Source organism: Pelophylax lessonae (genome assembly GCF_965119305.1).
Source record: "Pelophylax lessonae genome assembly, chromosome: 12".
Lineage (NCBI taxonomy): Eukaryota > Metazoa > Chordata > Amphibia > Anura > Ranidae > Pelophylax > Pelophylax lessonae.
In genome coordinates, this window is record NC_138779.1 from 136,447,418 (window position 1) to 136,465,593 (window position 18,176).

General features: G+C 43.6%; 1 protein-coding gene across 2 annotated transcripts in view; it reads left to right on the plus strand.

Annotated features, from left to right (window-relative positions):
• The window catches only part of ALG9 (ALG9 alpha-1,2-mannosyltransferase), a 297,275-nt gene extending 281,921 nt beyond the window's left edge, over nt 1–15,354 (plus strand). For both annotated transcript variants that reach the window (XM_082274210.1, XM_082274211.1), the window contains exon 15: nt 15,229–15,354. In XM_082274210.1, coding sequence (XP_082130336.1) covers nt 15,229–15,352 — 124 coding nt within the window. In that variant the 3' untranslated portion in view covers nt 15,353–15,354. The remainder of the gene's footprint in view (nt 1–15,228) is intronic.
• Nucleotides 15,355–18,176: the final 2,822 nt, after the last annotated feature.

An 18,176-nucleotide genomic window follows, 5' to 3' on the forward strand; every position in this document is an offset into this window, starting at 1 on the left:
CATTTGGACCAGGTCGGGTTCATTTCCACCAGAGAGGCCAGAGACAATACCATCAAGGCCTTGAACTTAATCCATCATGCCAGGGTCACCGGCGTTCCGACAGTGCTACTGAGCACGGACGCCGAGAAGGCCTTTGACAGGGTGAGCTGGCCTTTTATGACTGGTGTGCTGAAACGCTTTGGTTTAGGCCATCGTATGTTGGCTTGGATCATGAGCGTCTATACTTGCCCGCGAGCGATGGTAAAGGCAAATGGGGTCTTCTCGACACCATTTGCCATCTTTAACGGCACTAGGCAGGGGTGTCCCCTCTCGCCCTTGTTGTTCGCCCTCTCCCTGGAACCCTTTCTTTCCAGGGTTCGCCTTAATGCTGACATCTCTGGACTGGCCGTGGGTGCGATCTCCCATAAAATATCGGCCTACGCGGATGATCTCCTCTTTTCCTTGACCAACCCCCTGATATCCCTGCCGAACCTGCTCCGCGAATTTGAACTCTACGGGGTGGTGTCACACTTCAAGATCAATTACCACAAATCGGAGGCGATGGGGATTTCTTTGCCATCTCGAATGCTGGACTCTCTAAGCCACAGCTTCTCTTTCAAGTGGACCTCGTCAGCCTTGAGGTATCTGGGGACCCTGCTGCCGCCCGACCCAGCTGACGTTTTCCGGCTGAACTTTCCGCCTCTCCTGGCTGCGGTGCGTGCCCTCCTGGGTAAGTGGTCCGCTGGCCTCCACTCTTGGTTCGGACGCTGTAGTATCCTTAAAATGTCAATCCTGCCGAAGTTTTTGTTTTTATTTCAGACCCTCCCAGTGTTGGTCCCTGCCGCCTTCTTCAAACAAGTGAGCGCGGTCTTTACCGAGTTCATTTGGGCTGGTCGCCGTCCCAGGCTCCGGGGGTCGATACTCACGATGCCGAAGTCGCATGGGGGTGTGGCGGCTCCTGATGTCAAAAGGTACTACCAGGCGGCCCACCTGAACCGCCTGGTGGACTGGTGCAGGCATTCCCACCTGAAACTTTGGACAACTCTTGAGGCGTCCCAGTGCTCGATACACCTCCCGGGCGCCCCGTGGCATATTGCGTCGGTGCCACATGACGTCCGACGTCATCCTGTGATCGGCCCGACTCTCAGGGTCTGTGCCGCAGCCCTGGCGGTGGGCGACTCCCGGAGGATAACTTCACCCATGTTCCCGGTTCTGGGTAATCGGGCCTTTCCATCAGGATGTGACAGCGGCCGTTTCAGGACCCTGTTGGAGCTGGGGTATTTCCGGGTGTCTCACTTTGGTTCTGGTGACACCTGGCCCTCCCTCACCCAGCTGACGACTCCGGGGGGCCGTTATGAGCTCACCAGGTGGCAAGCTCTCCAGCTGCTGCATTTCCTTCGGGACCTGGGGCCGCGATCTACCTTCGAGAAGCCTTTGACGGCTCTGGAGGCTCTCTTTACATGCGACACTCCCCTTCCGCATGCCTTGTCCCTGATCTATGCCCTGCTTTCGGAACCTCGGGATGATTTTGTCCTCCCCGGCATCGTGAAATGGGAACAGGAGCTGCAGAGGACTTTTACGCTGACTCAACGTCGGAACATTGTTCGCTTCTCTCTGGGGTCTTCTATCTGTACACGCCTCCAGGAGGTTAACTATAAGATCCTGATGCACTGGTACTATACTCCGACGAGGTTGGCAGGTTTCTTCCCGGAGGCGTCGGACAGCTGTTGGCGGTGTCGCGCGGACCGAGGGATGATGCTCCATATCTTCTGGAGCTGTCCGGTGCTGAGTGACTTTTGGAGACAGGTCAGAGAGATATCCCAGCGAATGACCGACTTCGCACTCAGGGATGACCCAGCGCTTTTCCTCCTCCACTGTTCCTTCATCAAGCCTGATCACTATAAAAAGTCCATCCTCCGCCACCTCTTCAACGCAGCTAAGGCCTGCATTGGGGCCTGCTGGAAATCCACCGCCCCAGCCGTCTTTACGGCTTTGGCTGTCCAAAATCAAGCAGATTGGTGACTTTGAAGACCTGGTGCTGACCTCGCAGGGCAGGAGGGAACTCTACTCAGCTACTTGGGGGTGTTGGAATATGTTTGTCCTGTCAGACGAGGGTAAAGCGCTCCTGGAAACCCACTGATCACACAACTGGCCTCAGTGGCCATCGCCTCGCACGGGGTTCACTGGCCGTAGTTCTTAGCCCATTCTTTTTCCCCTTTCTCTCCTACCTGTGCTATTGCATGTGTTGCCCTGGGGGCTCAGCGGCGGGCGCTGGACAGGCTTCACGTACTAGTGACCACTGTCCCCCCCTGCTTCCGCCCTGATCCCCTCTGCCAATATTCCCCCCTTTCTGTTCCGCTCCTTCCTTCCTTGCCCCCTTTGTTTCCCAGTATTCTTTCCCGAAGTGTTGTAAGCTCCCCCCCTACTCCTCTGTATTTTTGTTTGGTTCTCATGGTGAGAAATGTTTACTCTGGGTAGATCTCCAACCCACGGTTCCGGTTGCCGACATCACTCTGAGGCACGACGTTATCCACTGTTCACAGGCCCGTTAGGGCTACACTGAATGTTTGATGTTCTTAGTTGCTTTCTACACGTTCTCATATGCTACTAGTAGACCTGCTGTATATCTACCCTGCTTTATGTGACGCTGTTTTATTGATGCTTTGCATTCGCCTTTCTCACTCCATTGATGCGATTTGACTCTGTATGCTGCAACACGACTATGTCTGTAAACTTGTATACTACCTGTACTTGTATTTTTTTTTTCTATTACGTTTTAATAAAGAAGAATTTGAAAAAAAAATACTTTGGCATCTGCAGATGCTTCTTTTGGCCGCAAAGTTTTGAAGGCTGTTGTTTAAAGAGGGGCTGTTCCCTCTTGAGGGATGTTTTTCTTTGAACTTTTATTTTTTTCAGACGGGGCTCCTGTGACCCGATTAGGGCTTCTCTGTCCTTGTTAAGGGCACTTATGTTTAGCCTTGGGTTATTTTTCCCACCCCTCATTTTCCTTTTGGCACTGCTTTTGGACAACCCAGTTGTTATGATTCATGGAGCGCTGTGTCCGCCACTGAACGAAAGAGAAAATGGGATTTTTGTACTTGCCATAAAACCCATCTCTCTGAGTTTATCAACAGACACAGCCAGCGCCATCTGAAGAGCATCAAAGGGCCCTGGGCAATGCAGTGCACTGGGGCCCTGCCTACACAATCACCCACGAGAAAAAAAAGGAAAATTATCGATAAGGCTTTATTTATTGGTACAGCAGTGCAAGGCTAATGACCGCTTCCAACTTTGGCGGCTGGGTCCGGTGAACACACACGGACAGGAGTCAGGCTCGACTGTCCTGTGTGTACCTGTTCCCGTGGAGGCAGACAGGCATTCCTGCAATTGTGGGCTCCCCCTTCACGGCCCAAGTGGCCAGACAGCAGTGCAGGGCCGAAAGGAACTTTCCACCTGCTAAGTTAGGCGGCGGGATGCACATGGTAATCAGGACTAATGCTTGGCTGGGTCGCTGGGCAGGTGGGGCCTCGGGCAACTGCCCAGTGTGCCCATTCGGTAAAATGGCCCTGGACAAAGCACTCACCCCTCTATGGAGTTCCGATACATCTCATACTGCTTGCTACTAAACTGATTACCTAGAGCAGAGAGGGGGGTTATATACCAAGATGAGGACAGCCCATGAGCGTAGCCAGGTGTTTTTTTGTTCTGCCTAGTCCTCCTCCTGGAGGAGGCAAAATAACCCAGTAGTTATGATTGATTTATGGAGCGCTGTGTCTGTCGATGGACTCAGAGAAATGGATTTTACGGTAAGTACAAAAATCAAATTTTTCCTCCAGCCTAGTTTTTTTATGGCTGAACTTTCAGAGCCATGGGTAACTATGGGGAGCAAAAAAGCATGAACTAATCTGCATTTTAATGCTAGGCTAAAATTCTTGCTTTTTTAAATTTTGGTTTGCGCTCATCATTGCTGTGTGATACAGTGCTCTATTTCTGAACTAGTGTCACTACTTCAATCCATATGTGTTTAATATGCAATCCCAGGAAAATGAAATCCTTCACAAATTCGATCTCCTCACCGTCATTTGCTATTTTAATGTATCCATTCCTTGGTCATGATCTTGGTATTTTTGATGTTTCTAGAGGCCAAACTTCTCACTCTTTCATTTAATTATCAGATGTCTTACGCCATCTTCAGTTTCTAAAAAAAAGGTATCATCAGCGTATTGAAGATTATTGATGTTCTTTCTGGTGTACTTTACTCCAGATTTTGATACTTTAACCACTTAAGCCCCGGAGGATTTGGCTGCTAAACGACCAGAGGGTATTTTGCGATTCGGCACTGCGTGACTTTAACGGACAATTGCGCGGTCGTGCGACGCTGTACCTAAACGAATTTGGCGTCCTTTTTTTCCCACAAACAGAGCTTTCTTTTGGTGGTATTTGATCACCTGTGCGATTTTTTTGATCACGCGCTATAAACAAAAAAAGAGCGTCAATTTTGCAAAAATAGCAATATTTTTCCCTTTTTTTTATATGAAATTCCCCCAAAAAAAAATGTAAAAATCAAAATTTTTTAATATTTTCGGCCAATTTGTTTTATGCTACCTATGTTTGGTAAAAAAAATCGCAAAAAGCGTATTTTGATTGGTTTGCGCAAAAGTTATTGCGTTTACTAACAAAGGGAAAGATTTTTGTCATTTTTGTTGTTTTTTTTTTTAACGCGTAATGGCGGCGATCTGCGATTTTTTTTTGCGGTACTGCGACATTGCGGCGGAAAGATCGGACCCTTGACTGACATTTTTGACACTTTTGGGGTTACCAGTGACATTTCTACAGTAATCAGTGCTATATATATGCACTGTTACTGTAAAAATACACTGGTAGTGAAGGGGTTAACTTTATTTGAGAGGGAGGGGCTGTGTGTGTCCCTAGGGGCGTGATTCTAACTGTGATTGGCTGTGGCTTCAACTGTATGCAGAGTGATCAATGGATCTACATAGTAGATCCATGTGATCAGCTCTCATACAGAGAGGAGAATGACAGGCAGCTTGTTTACACAAGCTGCCTGACTTTCTCCCTCTCCCCCGCCGATCGCAGAGTGGCCAGCGGCGATCGGGTCCGCCGGTCACACGCGCGGGGGGGTCCGTGACCACGCGGGAGCGGGAGCGCGCCTCCGGCGGCGCGCGCTCGCTCCCTAAACCCTCACAGGCGAGCGACGTAGACCTACGTCACTTTGCCTGTGAGGGGCTGACCGCCGCCGTAGATAGTCGTGCGGCGGTCGGCAAGTGGTTAAGCTCCAGCTTTTATATGATCATTTGCACATACAGGTTGAACAAGGGAAAGAAAGAATGCAATCCGCTTCCCCATATGGTGTTTGAAAAGTGGATTCTCGAGCATGGTCAGCTCCATTTCTGTTCGCCTTTCCCCACCTTCCTGGAGGGACTGGGCCTTGTTGCCCAGTTCTTTTGATACCCTTGTTGGTTAGAGAGTTCTCCCCCTGCTTGTCTTTATTTTGCGATATTTTAATCTTTTTGAATTTCACAAGTGCAAACTTAGTGGGGCTCTTCATGCAGAGTCCTCTAATAAAACATTTTTTTTTTTTTTTTAGCCATCCAGTTTTTTAGCTATCTAGTTATTTTCGAAGAGGAAATTAATGTGTTTTGCTTTCTGTAAACACTGAATAGACAAACTAGGGGCATTTCTCAATGTGCAGAGCCGTGCTGGCATTATGTATTCACTGGTATTATTGTTTACAAAGGTTATTCTCTCACGATCGTGCTCTGTAGTATCCAATTTATCTAAAGGTAGGTGTACCTATTGATTTATTGCTCTTGTAAACTCCCATTCATATAGGAATACTAACCCCCCCCCCCCCCCAGCTTTCCAGGAGAAGGAGACCTCTTAACAGGGGGAGTGCTTGGGTGTGGTTAGATTACCCTCTCCCATCTATTCTGAAAAACTGCCCCACCCCAGGAGAAGGAAACCCCTGAACAGGAGTTGTCCATGGATTATCCAAAACAAAAAAAGTAGAACTCCTTCTAAATCAGACTTCCTCTTTTACTTTTTGGTGGCATGTAAAGAGAATGTAAAAGGTAAAATCACATACATTTTAAATGCATCCAATTAATAGGACCTCATTTACAAAAGAAAACTGTTTCATTAAAATCTGTGAGTGGGGTAAGGCCTCCTTCTCTTCTTCATAACAGGGGGAGGTGTTTTGTAGTTCATGAGGATTACAATGCTAACTGATAACAGTCCAGAAAGCTCATAGTCATGTAATGGCCCATGCTGGAAGGATTTAGCAGGAGTGGTAACAAACTCCTGCTAAATCCTTCCAGTATGGGCCATTACATGATCCCTTCCCTCCCTTCCCTGGCAAGCTGATTATGGGGGGTTGCCAAGTTCCACTCACCTTTTGTGTTTGCAGAACTCTGGGGATGGACTGGGCTGAGGGCTCCCTCCCGCTTTCTTGCTGTCCTGGCTGCCCTGGTAGCGCTGTCCTGTCCTTTGTCCAATCGGTCCATCTGACCGGTCCTCAGCATCCTGTCTGTGTAGCAGTCTAGCAGAGATCATCATGAGACTGAGATAGACAATGGATGAATGGAAAGACGTCTGGGGTGAGGCTCAGGCGGCGGAAAGCAGACAGAGTGACACCCAAGCACCGCCCCTACGATGTCGGACATCCTGGACCAATCACAGGACAGCAATCAAACGTGGATTTTGAATTGAATTTTCTCACAATCCTGCGAGCTGCTCTGTCTGATATTTTTCTTGGTCTTCCAGATCTTGCTTTAACTTCCACTGTTCCTGATGAATGCCATTTCTATATTACAGTCTGAACAGAGGATATTGACATCTGAAAACGCTTTGCTATCTTCTTATAGCCTTCTCCAGCTTTGTGAGCATCAACTATTTTCAGTTTCAGTTTTCTAGACAACTGCTTAGAAGATCCCATGGTGCTGATTGTTGGGGCAAGGTCAGATGAGTCTGGGCATTTAAAACCTTTGAGATTGACATCCCCTGGTCTTCCCAGACGATGATTGAGAACAATCCATGACACTGGCAGGTCTCAGCCTTGCAAAGGGGGCAGTGCATGCTATAAATTCTGCAGGGTGCCCAAATTTTTGCAGAGACCATTTTTTTGTTTTCTGTAATTTTGAAAGTGTCAATGATGGAAATAAAATCTAACTTTTGTTGACATATTATAAGAATGTCTAATCTGTAATTTGATGCCTTTTGGAGATTTTTCCATCTTTCCTTAGCTTTTTTATGCACATTAATACAAATTTTTACCTGGGGTGCCCAAACTTTCAATCCCCACTGTACATACATGTGTGGGGGGCTGAGTGCCTACAGGTGTGGGGTTTGAGTGCGTACAGGTGCTGGATTGGGACATCTCTTTGCTGAATATATTTGTTTTTTTGCTTTAAATTTTTTTGTTTTTATAGATCTGCTAGGGGAGGATAGATTGAGTTGGCATTGAAAAGGTGGTGCAGTTAGTGTTAGTGTAGGGTCCTGCTCAAAAGAGTCTAGCTTGTCATGGTGACAGGCTTCATCTTTTTCGACCAAAATATAATTCCTTACTGTTAAATCTTGAAAGCACTGATGACTTGGAATACATCTTTCATTTTTATATCATGGATGGCTAGTGGGCGGATTCGGTGGGACGGCCAGTGGGTGGGCCCTTGGAAAACTTGGTGGTCGGGGGAGGGCAGGTCTAAAGCTCTGTAAGGGGCCCCAACGTTTCTGATGGCTGCCCTGGCTCTCTATAACAGCGATCTGGTTCTTTGTCATGTTTTACTGTATTGTTTGTGTGAGAATGAGGTTTGTTGATCTGAGCAGTAAAGACATCTTTGCTTGCCGAATGTGATTTTACTATGTTTGGAAAAGTGCAGTATAGCTTTTCTGACACTTTACTGATTATTTGTAAGTTTACAAATGGCTGGCAGCCCTGCATAAGCCTTGTTTATAAAATGTGTATAATGGTGGTTTTGCGAAGAATGCAAAATCTGTATCTAATTGGTACGTGTATTTTCCTGTAGAGAAAATGATATTGTTGCTTCTCCGCACAGTAACTAAGGGATGCATTCATCTTACCTGTATTCCAGAGTGATTTGTCTTGGTTAGACAATGGATAAAGACAGCAGCTCACCAGTTTTGTCAAAAACTGCAGCATAGCAGAGGTTAATAATGAAGAAGAGCTTGCAGGCACGTTGGCCAAGTATTATACTCTTGGGGATTCATAGAGCTGAATTGACGTCAAGTCCTGTACAGTCACAGATGAGCGTCTGATACATAGAGATGGTAATTGAATTAGAGAGCAGCCACCTAATTACACCGTGCAGACACTTCATTGTCAGGAAGCATTTCATTACAGATAAGGCGAGAGCTAGAATTTCTGTGTATCATGGTACAGCCGTTTCAGCTCCCGGCTATGACATGCTCATCCCTTACTCACTGCGTAATTAGTCTCTTGAGATGCAGCTCTACAACTGGCAGCATATCCATTCCTATTCACAGTGGAAGTGTGACTATAGTAGTCGCATTGTGCATTTTTCCTCAGTAAGAACTATTAGAACTGTATTTACCAGCATCTTTTTGTTAATAGAAACCAAATGTGTTTTTTTTTTTTCATTTATAGTGTTTTGTCTCCATAAGCATGTAGTAAGTCACTATAGGATGGCCAAAGACTGTAAATGATGGCAGAACATTAGCAAATGAGCTGCCAAAACAACTTAATTCCTCTTGCCACTTATCAGATCCAATTTTTTATCAGCCTGAAGTTCACTTTTAAAGTTTAAAGTTCACATTTTGCCTAAAATAGCCAGCGCTGAAAAGGGGCCCTAGTATATTAAAATGCTGTGTGCTGGTTTTCAAAATATTGTTTAAAGTGGCTCTTATACTTACCTGAGCCCATTCCTGATCCAGTACTGTGCATGAGAGCAGCGTCTCTCTCTCCTCACTGGACAGATTGATAGCAGCAGGAGCCAATAGCACCCACTGCTGTCCATCAAATCATGTGATGGGGGTGGGGCAAAGCTGCTCTGCCTGTGCCAATAGAAGCAGACAGGGTGGCTCTGGAGCGAGCTCGCATGAATGTCCGTATAGAATGGGGCTTTCTATGGGGGCACTTGCCAGAGAGGAGGAGCCAGAAGCGCCGGTGGGTGACCCAAGAAGTGAAGGATCGAGGCCACTCTTTGCAAAACTATTGCACAGAACAGGTGAACATGATGTTTTATTTAAAAAAAACTAAGCTTTAATATCCTTTAACCACTTGCCGACCGCCGCAAGTATATATACTGCGGCGGTCAGCCCCGGCCAGGCAAAGTGACGTACCGGTACGTCACTAGCCTGTCACTCGCTTGTGAGCCAATAGCGGGCGAGCGTGCGCCCGCTGAGGAGCGCGCCCGCCCCGGCTCATTCCCTAACAAGTCAGTGCGTGTGACCGGGGGACCCGATATCCGCCGGTCACTCGCGATCGTTCGCCGGGAAGGGAGAAAGGCAGGCGGCTAATGTAAACAAAGCCGCCTGTCATTCTCCCCTGTGTAAAAATGGAGATCAGACGGTTCTACTATGTAGGACCGTTGATCTCTGTTCTTACACCAGTAGCCATGTCCAATCACAGTTAGAAACACGCCCCTAGGATACACTTAACCCCTCCCTCTCCAATACAGTTAACTCCTTCCCTGCCAGTGTCATTTTTACAGTAACCGTGCATATGTATAGCACTGATTACTGCAGTAATGTCACTGGTAACCCCAAAAGTGTCAAAAATGTCAGTCAAGGGTCCGATCTGTCCCCTGCAATGTCGCAGTCCCGCAAAAAAAATCGCAGATCGCCGAAATTACTCGTTAAAAAAAAAATGACAAAAATCTTTCCCTTTGTTGATAAACGCGATAACTTTTGCGCAAACCAATCAAAATACGCTTTTTGCGATTTTTTTTTTTTTAAGCAAACATAGGTAGCATAAAACAAATTGGCCGAAAATGTTAAAAATTTTGATTTTTTAATTTTTTTGGGGGGAATTTTTATATAAAAAAATGTGAAAAATATTGTTATTTTTGCAAAATTGATGCTCTTTTTTTGTTTATAGCGCATGATCAAAAAATCGCACAGGTGATCAAATACCACCAAAAGAAAGCTCTGTTTGTGGGAAAAAAAGGACGTCAAATTTGTTTAGGTACAGCGTCGCACGACCGCACAATTGTCCGTTAAAGTCACGCAGTTCCGAATCGCAAAATACCCCCTGGTCAGGAAGGGGGTAAAATCTTCCGGGGCTTAAGTTGTTAAAGTAATTGCCATACCTGTAAGCCTAATGTGATATTTAAAAAAAAACTAAGCTTTAATATCCTTTAAAGTAATTGCCATACCTGTAAGCCTAATGTGATAGGAAAACAATCAGCGCAAAACCAATCCTAATAAATAACCAGCTAAACACGCAAGACCAAAATATAAAGTCCTAGCACATAAACATATAAAACAGTAGTGCAGCGCTAAACATTAAAAGACTAAATAGAATAAATATCTGAAATTAAAGTTCATGGCGATCAAGACACAAAAGATCCCAAAGGGTGTAGCAATGTGTATGTAAATTCCTCTTGTCGGTGAATCCATGACAAAACTTCCACCACAGGTAACAATGGCCGCTCACCTCACTGAGTGGACCCTTGAGTCGATCAGACAGGTCATATACACATTCCCATACAGAGTAATCCCATAAAGCGAGGGTGCCTGGAATTGTCTTCCTATTGGTGATGATTAGGGATGATCGAACGGTTCGGGTCGACCATCGGTTCGACCCGAACATTGGCTGTTCGAGGTTCGGCCTAATTTAGAATTTTTTGCCCAAAAAGTTCGGAATTCGGCAACCAGAACCGACCAAAATGCAATGGGACAGGAAATGGGCTTTAAAAGCCCATGATTGGACCAGAACCATTAGCAAAAGCCAATTGAGGGGGCAGGAGAATGCTAGGAATGGGATTGGAGTGACTAGGGGGTCCATAGACCAATCATTAGTGAATACGCCCCCCAGTATATAAGATAGCCCCTGCCAAATTCCTAGCATTGTTATACAGGGACATGGAAGAGAGTGGAAGCAGTTCGTGGACTTCTGCTACAAAGTGTCATTTAGCATTTATTAGTGTGAGGAAAGGGATATCTAGTGTAGTTAGGGTGCTCTTTTACACTTTAGTTAGCTTTAATAATTTAGTTTCTGTAGGGAAAGTGTTAAGTGCCAGGGTGACCGTAGTGTAGGGTGAACTGACAGTGACTGCTATGGCAGGGTGACCAAACCCTTCCATATCAGGGTGACCGCTATAGAGAAAAGCTAGTTTCTCTGAAGTCACTTTCGCTGCAGTAATATGGCTTCGCCCCTGTCGGCTTGCTTTTTGGCTGCAGGCGTCTATAGGGATTTTTTGAGCACATGTTTGGAGCCAGGCATGACATCTGAATATGTGTATAGGGGTATATATACACACCCATGTATGTATATATACACCTGCACATATATGTGTGTGAAAGGAGCAGAAAACACTACTTGCGCTAATGAAATAATTAACACCAATATAGTTACGCTCCTATCACACCTATAAATGTCTAAGTGTAAAATACATATAAGTATGTGTGTATATATACCACTATACACAAGTTCAGATGTTTTGCCTGCCTCCAAAAATGCCTGCAACAACACACCTGGGCATTTTTTTTTGGCTCTAGTGTTTTTTTGGGCATTTTATTGGGTTCTTTGGAGGCAGGCAAAACATCTGAACTTGTGTATAGTGGTATATACACACATACTTATATGTATTTTACACTTAGACATATATAGGTGTTATAGGAGCGGAGCCATATTCGTGTAAATGATTTCCTTAGCGCAAGCATATATTTCTGCTACTATCACACCTATATATGTCTAGGTGTTTATATACATATAAGTATGTGTGTATATATACCCGTATACACAAGTTCGGATGTTTTGCCTGCCTGAAAAGACACCAAAAAATGCCCAAAAAAACGTGTGAAAAGAGAGAAGCCACTAACCTGTTCTATAAGTGACAAAATACAAACAATCTTTTTTTTTATGGTTCTGGACATGCTACAGAGCTGAAGCTTTACAGGTACACTTTTTAGACCCCCCCAGATACTAAATCCAAATATTTTTTTTTTTTTTTTGTAACTTTTTTTTTTTTTAATTTTTTCAATAATTGGCTCTCTCTCAAAAATGACAATTTTTAAGAACTTTTTTTTTGTGTGATTAATAGTCCCTGGGGTATGACCCAGAACCCTAGGCACTTTTTAGGGGCATTTATTGGGTTTTAGGGCTTCAAAATGGTGTTTTTTGATTACCGAAGTTCGGGTCCCATTGATTTCAATGGGGTTCTGATATCTGGGCCGAACTTTTGGGAGGTTCGGGTGTTCTGGTCGAACCGAACTTTTCAAAAGTTCGATCATCCCTAGTGATGATTAGCGGAGCAAGCTGAAATGGATATGCTCATGCACCAATGTAAACTCGGCTATAACCACAGGCTGAAAACTCCAAAGAACATCAGACATGCAAGGAAACATAAAAAAATATAGTGCTCTCTGTTGCATAAAACTTTCATTGGATAAAAAGAAAAAAAATTGCACTTCCAACACGGCAATATGACCCTGATACCTTTAAGCCTGTTTTGGCCCTGCCTGAAGTCTGGCAGAAATGCTCCATTGCTGTTTACATTCCCATGTTCTGGCTAGTTTCCAGGGCATGTCAGACAAATTGTCTCCTTCCCCTGGCATTACAGGAGTAATGAGGGCAGATTAACCCTTATTTTCTGTCCCACACAATAGAAGGTGAGGAAAAATCTCACCTTTTACAGCTGTCAGTGGACCTGGTGTATTGAAGATTTTTCCTTTGCACCTGGTAAGCTGGTTACTTTTAAATTTTAGGTTTCCATCACATTATTATTTAAGATAAATAGCCAACAATAAAATCCTAACAGGCTTCATCCCCTCCTTGTTCTATTTGAAAGTAGACAATGATTTTCACATTGTTTATAATGTCTCAATTTCCCGATTTCCAATCTAGTCAATACTCCGTTGTTCTGACAGCATCCTTTTTTGGTTGACTACATCAACCTTTGGCATGCCATAAGTTGCCAGTTTTTTTTTAGACTTGCCAAAGTGGTATGTAGTAGTTTATAGGTGCATAATGTGTATAGGTACAATAAACAGAAGGGTGGCCACCATTCTATAGAATAACCTACTGGCATTCTAGGAATAATTTGCTGTTACAGCAAATTCTACACCATTTTTATAAACATGTAAGCTGGTTAATGTTTGTATTCCCAAATTTGTTGGTACCTTGTTAGGAAATGTCCACGCTATCAAAAATATACAGTTTTTAGCTCATATGCTATGCTCCAGTTGCCAAATGTATATGGCTATAGGCTAAAATGTTGTATTGCAGTGGACCCTATTAATACACTTTCTTATTATGGAATGCACTCACACCAGTCATAAGAGATTTTTTGCTTGTATAAGGATATCTCATTAATTATTAAAATATCCAGGTTTTTTCAAAGTTTCAAAAGTAAGCAATCGTCGTAATTGTCTCAAAGGTGCTGGAGGCAACTCATTGTATTTGTACTGAATTCTGTTTTACACAATTACATTTAACTGAAGAGTGCATATTACAATGCATAATTATTGAAGCATTTTTAGAAAATTTAGTAAACCTCTGACATATTGTAGAGTGGCTGGTAGACATTGCCTTTTATTCTTCTCTCCCTCTACTGACATACTAATGTTATTCTGCATCATTCTCCTCTAGCCAGCAGGGGGAAAGCTAAAGTCAAGCAAGCCCATAGACTACTATGCAGAGCACTGAGATTCATGGGAGTTCCAATTTGGGTAGGCAGCCAAATATTGGGACACATAGACTCATTTGACTAAAGATCCCAATGGGCACTGTGCAGTAGGAGGAGTGGAGAGAGGATTTTTGGTAAACTGCCCAGAAAAGTTCTTTCTCTTGATGCTGAGGAAAGAGGGAAATCAGGGCACCTCTATCCAAGTAGTCACCTGGCAGCGGGAATGCGAGCCTGAGACTGAGGACACCCGGTAGCAGTGCAGCACTGCCCACATCACAGATCACTGCTGCAGAAAGGCTGGAGTATCCACTCACTCTCTCCTTCCCACCGCTAATCAGTGGAGACTTTCAGGGAAAGACTTAGGGCCCCCCTTCTACAGGGAGCGTTCACAAGCAGCATCCTGGTACCTGGTGAGCAGGCTATCTGCCCATTATTGGCACTGCTGGTAGCCACTGAGAGCAGGACATAAAGTGTACCCAATCCATACTACACCCATATGACACACTATACCATACTACACCCATATCACACACTATACCATACTTATTCCAAACCTCGACTGCACCAATACCAACCCTATACCTCATTATATCGAAACTTTACCACATCTACCTTGCACCTGTGCCTGGGCTATACAATACCTATGCTGCATGCAGGTTAACTGAGACGGTTAAGTGTAAAGACACTTAAAGGTCCCAATGATATTTGGCAGAAGAACCTCACAAAGGACTGCGCCTCTCGTAATAATTATTCTGCATCCCCATTTGTTCCCCTGCCTCTTCCACAACCATTCTCTACCATTGGAATACTCAGCTAGGTTTTTTAGGAACATTGAGGGAATGCGGGTTGCAGATATCCAGTTAAAATGTGTCTAAATCAAAGAATAAAAATGTAATATATTGCAGCTCCCCAGTCCTTAAATGTGTTTGCTGCATTCGTTTTTCCTTTATATTTTCCTTTATTTTCACCTGGTGATCCTATCGGTAACATCCAGTTTTATGTTGGTAGTGCTTATTCACTGTACTGTATCAGTGTATGAGCAGTGTTGTCGCCCTGGACCGCTCACTCCTGATTTGGATAACAACCCTTCTCTCTCCTCATCTCCATACCATAATATTTGATGGAGGTGTTCTGGGCAATGCTTTTAATACTCCTTCGGACTTAAGTGCAACAGAGGTACTATGGTGTCAGCTCACTATATTTATTCAGGCTTTCATTTTGTTATCAGTGTTGGTGTCACTTCAAATCTAAATTAGTATATGCAAATCACTTATTGTAATATTGACAGTATGATTTTTAGATGTCGGCTTTGTGTACAGATTAGATTATACTAGGTAAAAAGTAAATTTAAATTGCAATGGTTTTGGCTTCAAGATTTGGTACATAACTTTCTTCTATTTTTCAGGTCTTCAAAATTTTTCCGTGCATTTTATGTCCCATTTGTCTCTAGCTGGCACACAACGTATGCTAATTACACCATTCTGAAAGCCCGACGGTCTAAGCAGGTAAAGAAGAAGAACATTGGATAAAAGGAGGCTGAAGTGACACCATCAGTCAATGATGATTTCTGTTTACCTGCGAACACTGCCAAAGGAGCTTTTGAAAAACTTGTCTACTGAGGCATTTAAGCATCCAAAAGTCTTGCTGCTTTCTCAATGTACCCAACAGTCTACTGATATGTTATTAATACTTCTGTCTTCACAATGGGCAGTACCCTGCAAAATACCACTTTGCAATGTGAACTTGGGATTTTTACCAGGTGTTCGCTTGTCTGAAGGCAGATTTCATAGGTGTTCTGTGTGTTTCTGGTGTGTGTATGGGGATGTATGTCAGTAGATGCATATAGAATCAAAGCCCTGACCTTGGGAAGTGCAGAAATCTTATTTCCAAGACTGGAAAGTTGTTTAATAATTCTATACAGATTTATATAATTTTGTTTTCATTTTTCACATATTCAGTCTTGAAATTCCATTTCAATGATTCTGACTGTTTCATTATTGTAAGATATAGCAAGAGAATAGTCAACTCTTTTACGGCAGCTGGCATTTAGTATAGTGCATTTGGAAAGTATTCACAGCGCTTCACTTTTTCTACATTATGCTATGTTACAGCCTTATTCCAAAATGGATTAAATTCATTATTTTCCTCAAAATTCTACAAACAATACCCCTCGTAATGACAATGTGAAAGAAGTTTGTTTGAAATCTTTGCAAATTTATTAAAAAAAAAAAAACAAACAAAATTACATGTACATAAGCACCTTTGGCACCAATTGCAACTTTAGGTACTTTTGAGTTTGATGCTACAAGCTTGGCACACCTATTTTTGGGCAATTTCCCCAATTCTTCTTTGCAGGACCTCTCAAGCTCCATCAGGTTGGATGGGGAGCGTTGGTGCACAGCAATTTTCAGATCTCTCCAGAGATGTTCAATCGGGTTCAAGTCTGGGCTCTGGCTGGACCACTCAAGGACATTCACAAAGTTGTTGAGTAGCCACTCCTTTGTTATCTTGGCTGTGTACTTAGTGTTGTTATCATGTTGGAAGAGGAACTTTCGCCCCAGGCTGAGGTCCAGTGTGCTCTGGAGCAGGTTTACATCAAGAATGTCTCTGTACATTCCTGCATTCATCTTTCCCTCAATCCTGACTAGTCTCCTAGTTCCTGCCTCTGAAAAACATCCCCACAGCATGATTCTGCCACCATCATGCTTCACTGTAGGCATGGTATTGGCCAGGTGATGAGCGGTGCCTGGTTTCCTCCAGATATGATGCTTGCCATTAATGCCAAAAAGTGCAATCCTTGTTTAATCCCCTTTTGGTAAACTCCAGGTGGGCTGTCATGTTCCTTTTATTGAGGAGTGTCTTTTGCCTGGCCACTCTACCATACAGGCCTGATTGGTGGAGTGCTACAGAGATAGTTTCTCTTCTCTCCACAGAGAAACACGGAGCTCTGTCAGAGTGACCGTTGGGTTCTTGGTCACCTCTGGCTAAGGCCCTTCTCACCCAATCACCCAATTTACTACTCTAGTAAGATTTCTGGTAGTTCCAAACTTCTTCTGTTTACGAATGATGGAGTCCACTGTGCTCATTGGGACCTTCAATGCTGCAGAATTTTTTCTGTACCCTTCCCCAGATTTGTGCCTCACTACAATCCTGTCTCGGAGATCTACAGAAAATTTCTTGGACTTCATGGTTTGGTTTGTGCTCTGACATGCACTGTTAACTGTAGGACCTTATATAGACAGGTGTTTGCCTTTCCAAATGATGTCCAATCAACTGAATTTACCACAGTGGACTGCAATCAAGTTGTAGAAACATCTCAAGGATGATTAGTGGAAAAGGGATGCACCGGAGCTCAATTTTGAGTTTAATGGCAAATGCTGCGAATACTTATGCACATGTGATTTATTTATTTTTTTTCATTTTTTTTATTTTTAATAAATTTGCAAAGATTTCAAACAAACTTCTTTAACATTGCCATTATGGGTATTGTTTGTAGAATTGTGAGGAAAATAATGAATTTAATCTATTTTGGAATAAGGCTGTAACCTAACAAAGTGTGGAAAAAGTCCAGCGCTATGAATCCTTTCAGGATGCACTGTACTTACTCTGCTCCCTGTACATACTCTTGAAATGGTAATTGTCCACCATGCAAAATATTCAGTTAGCAGAGCTGCATGCAGACATGTCTTATTTGTGTTCCTCACTTTTATCATCTTCCTTACTGTAGTAGCTAAATCATTCACAGATAAACACCTCTAACCTCCATCCTCTCTAATGCTGTCTCGTGCTATGAGAAAGAAGTGAACTCAGATTATCAACTTTTGCTGCTGCATTAATATTTTCTGTAGGAAATTAGTTTGATTTTGATTGAACTAAAATAAAGATGAATCATTGGAAGTAAGGTTGAATATAAAAGAAGGTTAAATATATCATGTCATGAGAAAGACAGAGGTCGCCATTACCTGGCTTCACCTTCTGAGAAAGCTAGTTTATCAGTTGTCGGGATGAGCCTCTGGCTTCATGTTTTTGAGTTATCTGCTTTAAACAAGCATGCAAATATTAAAACTTCTGACTCTTCTTTGATTTTCCTTAGTCTAATACATGTTAGGGCAGATAGGGTCCTATGCAGGTAGAAGCTTTAAACCCCCATCCCTTCAATAAAATAAGCACAGAGAAGCTGCTCAATTTTCCAATGTTTGTGCTGACATGGTCCCATCAGACACCAACTTTCCTACAAGTGTGTCCTCAATTATGAAGTGACAGGCAGGTGCACAGCTTTGACCAATTACACTATCCCCCTGGTTTACCAGCAAAAGAATTAAAGATGTTACTAGACCCCTGTACATACACCGG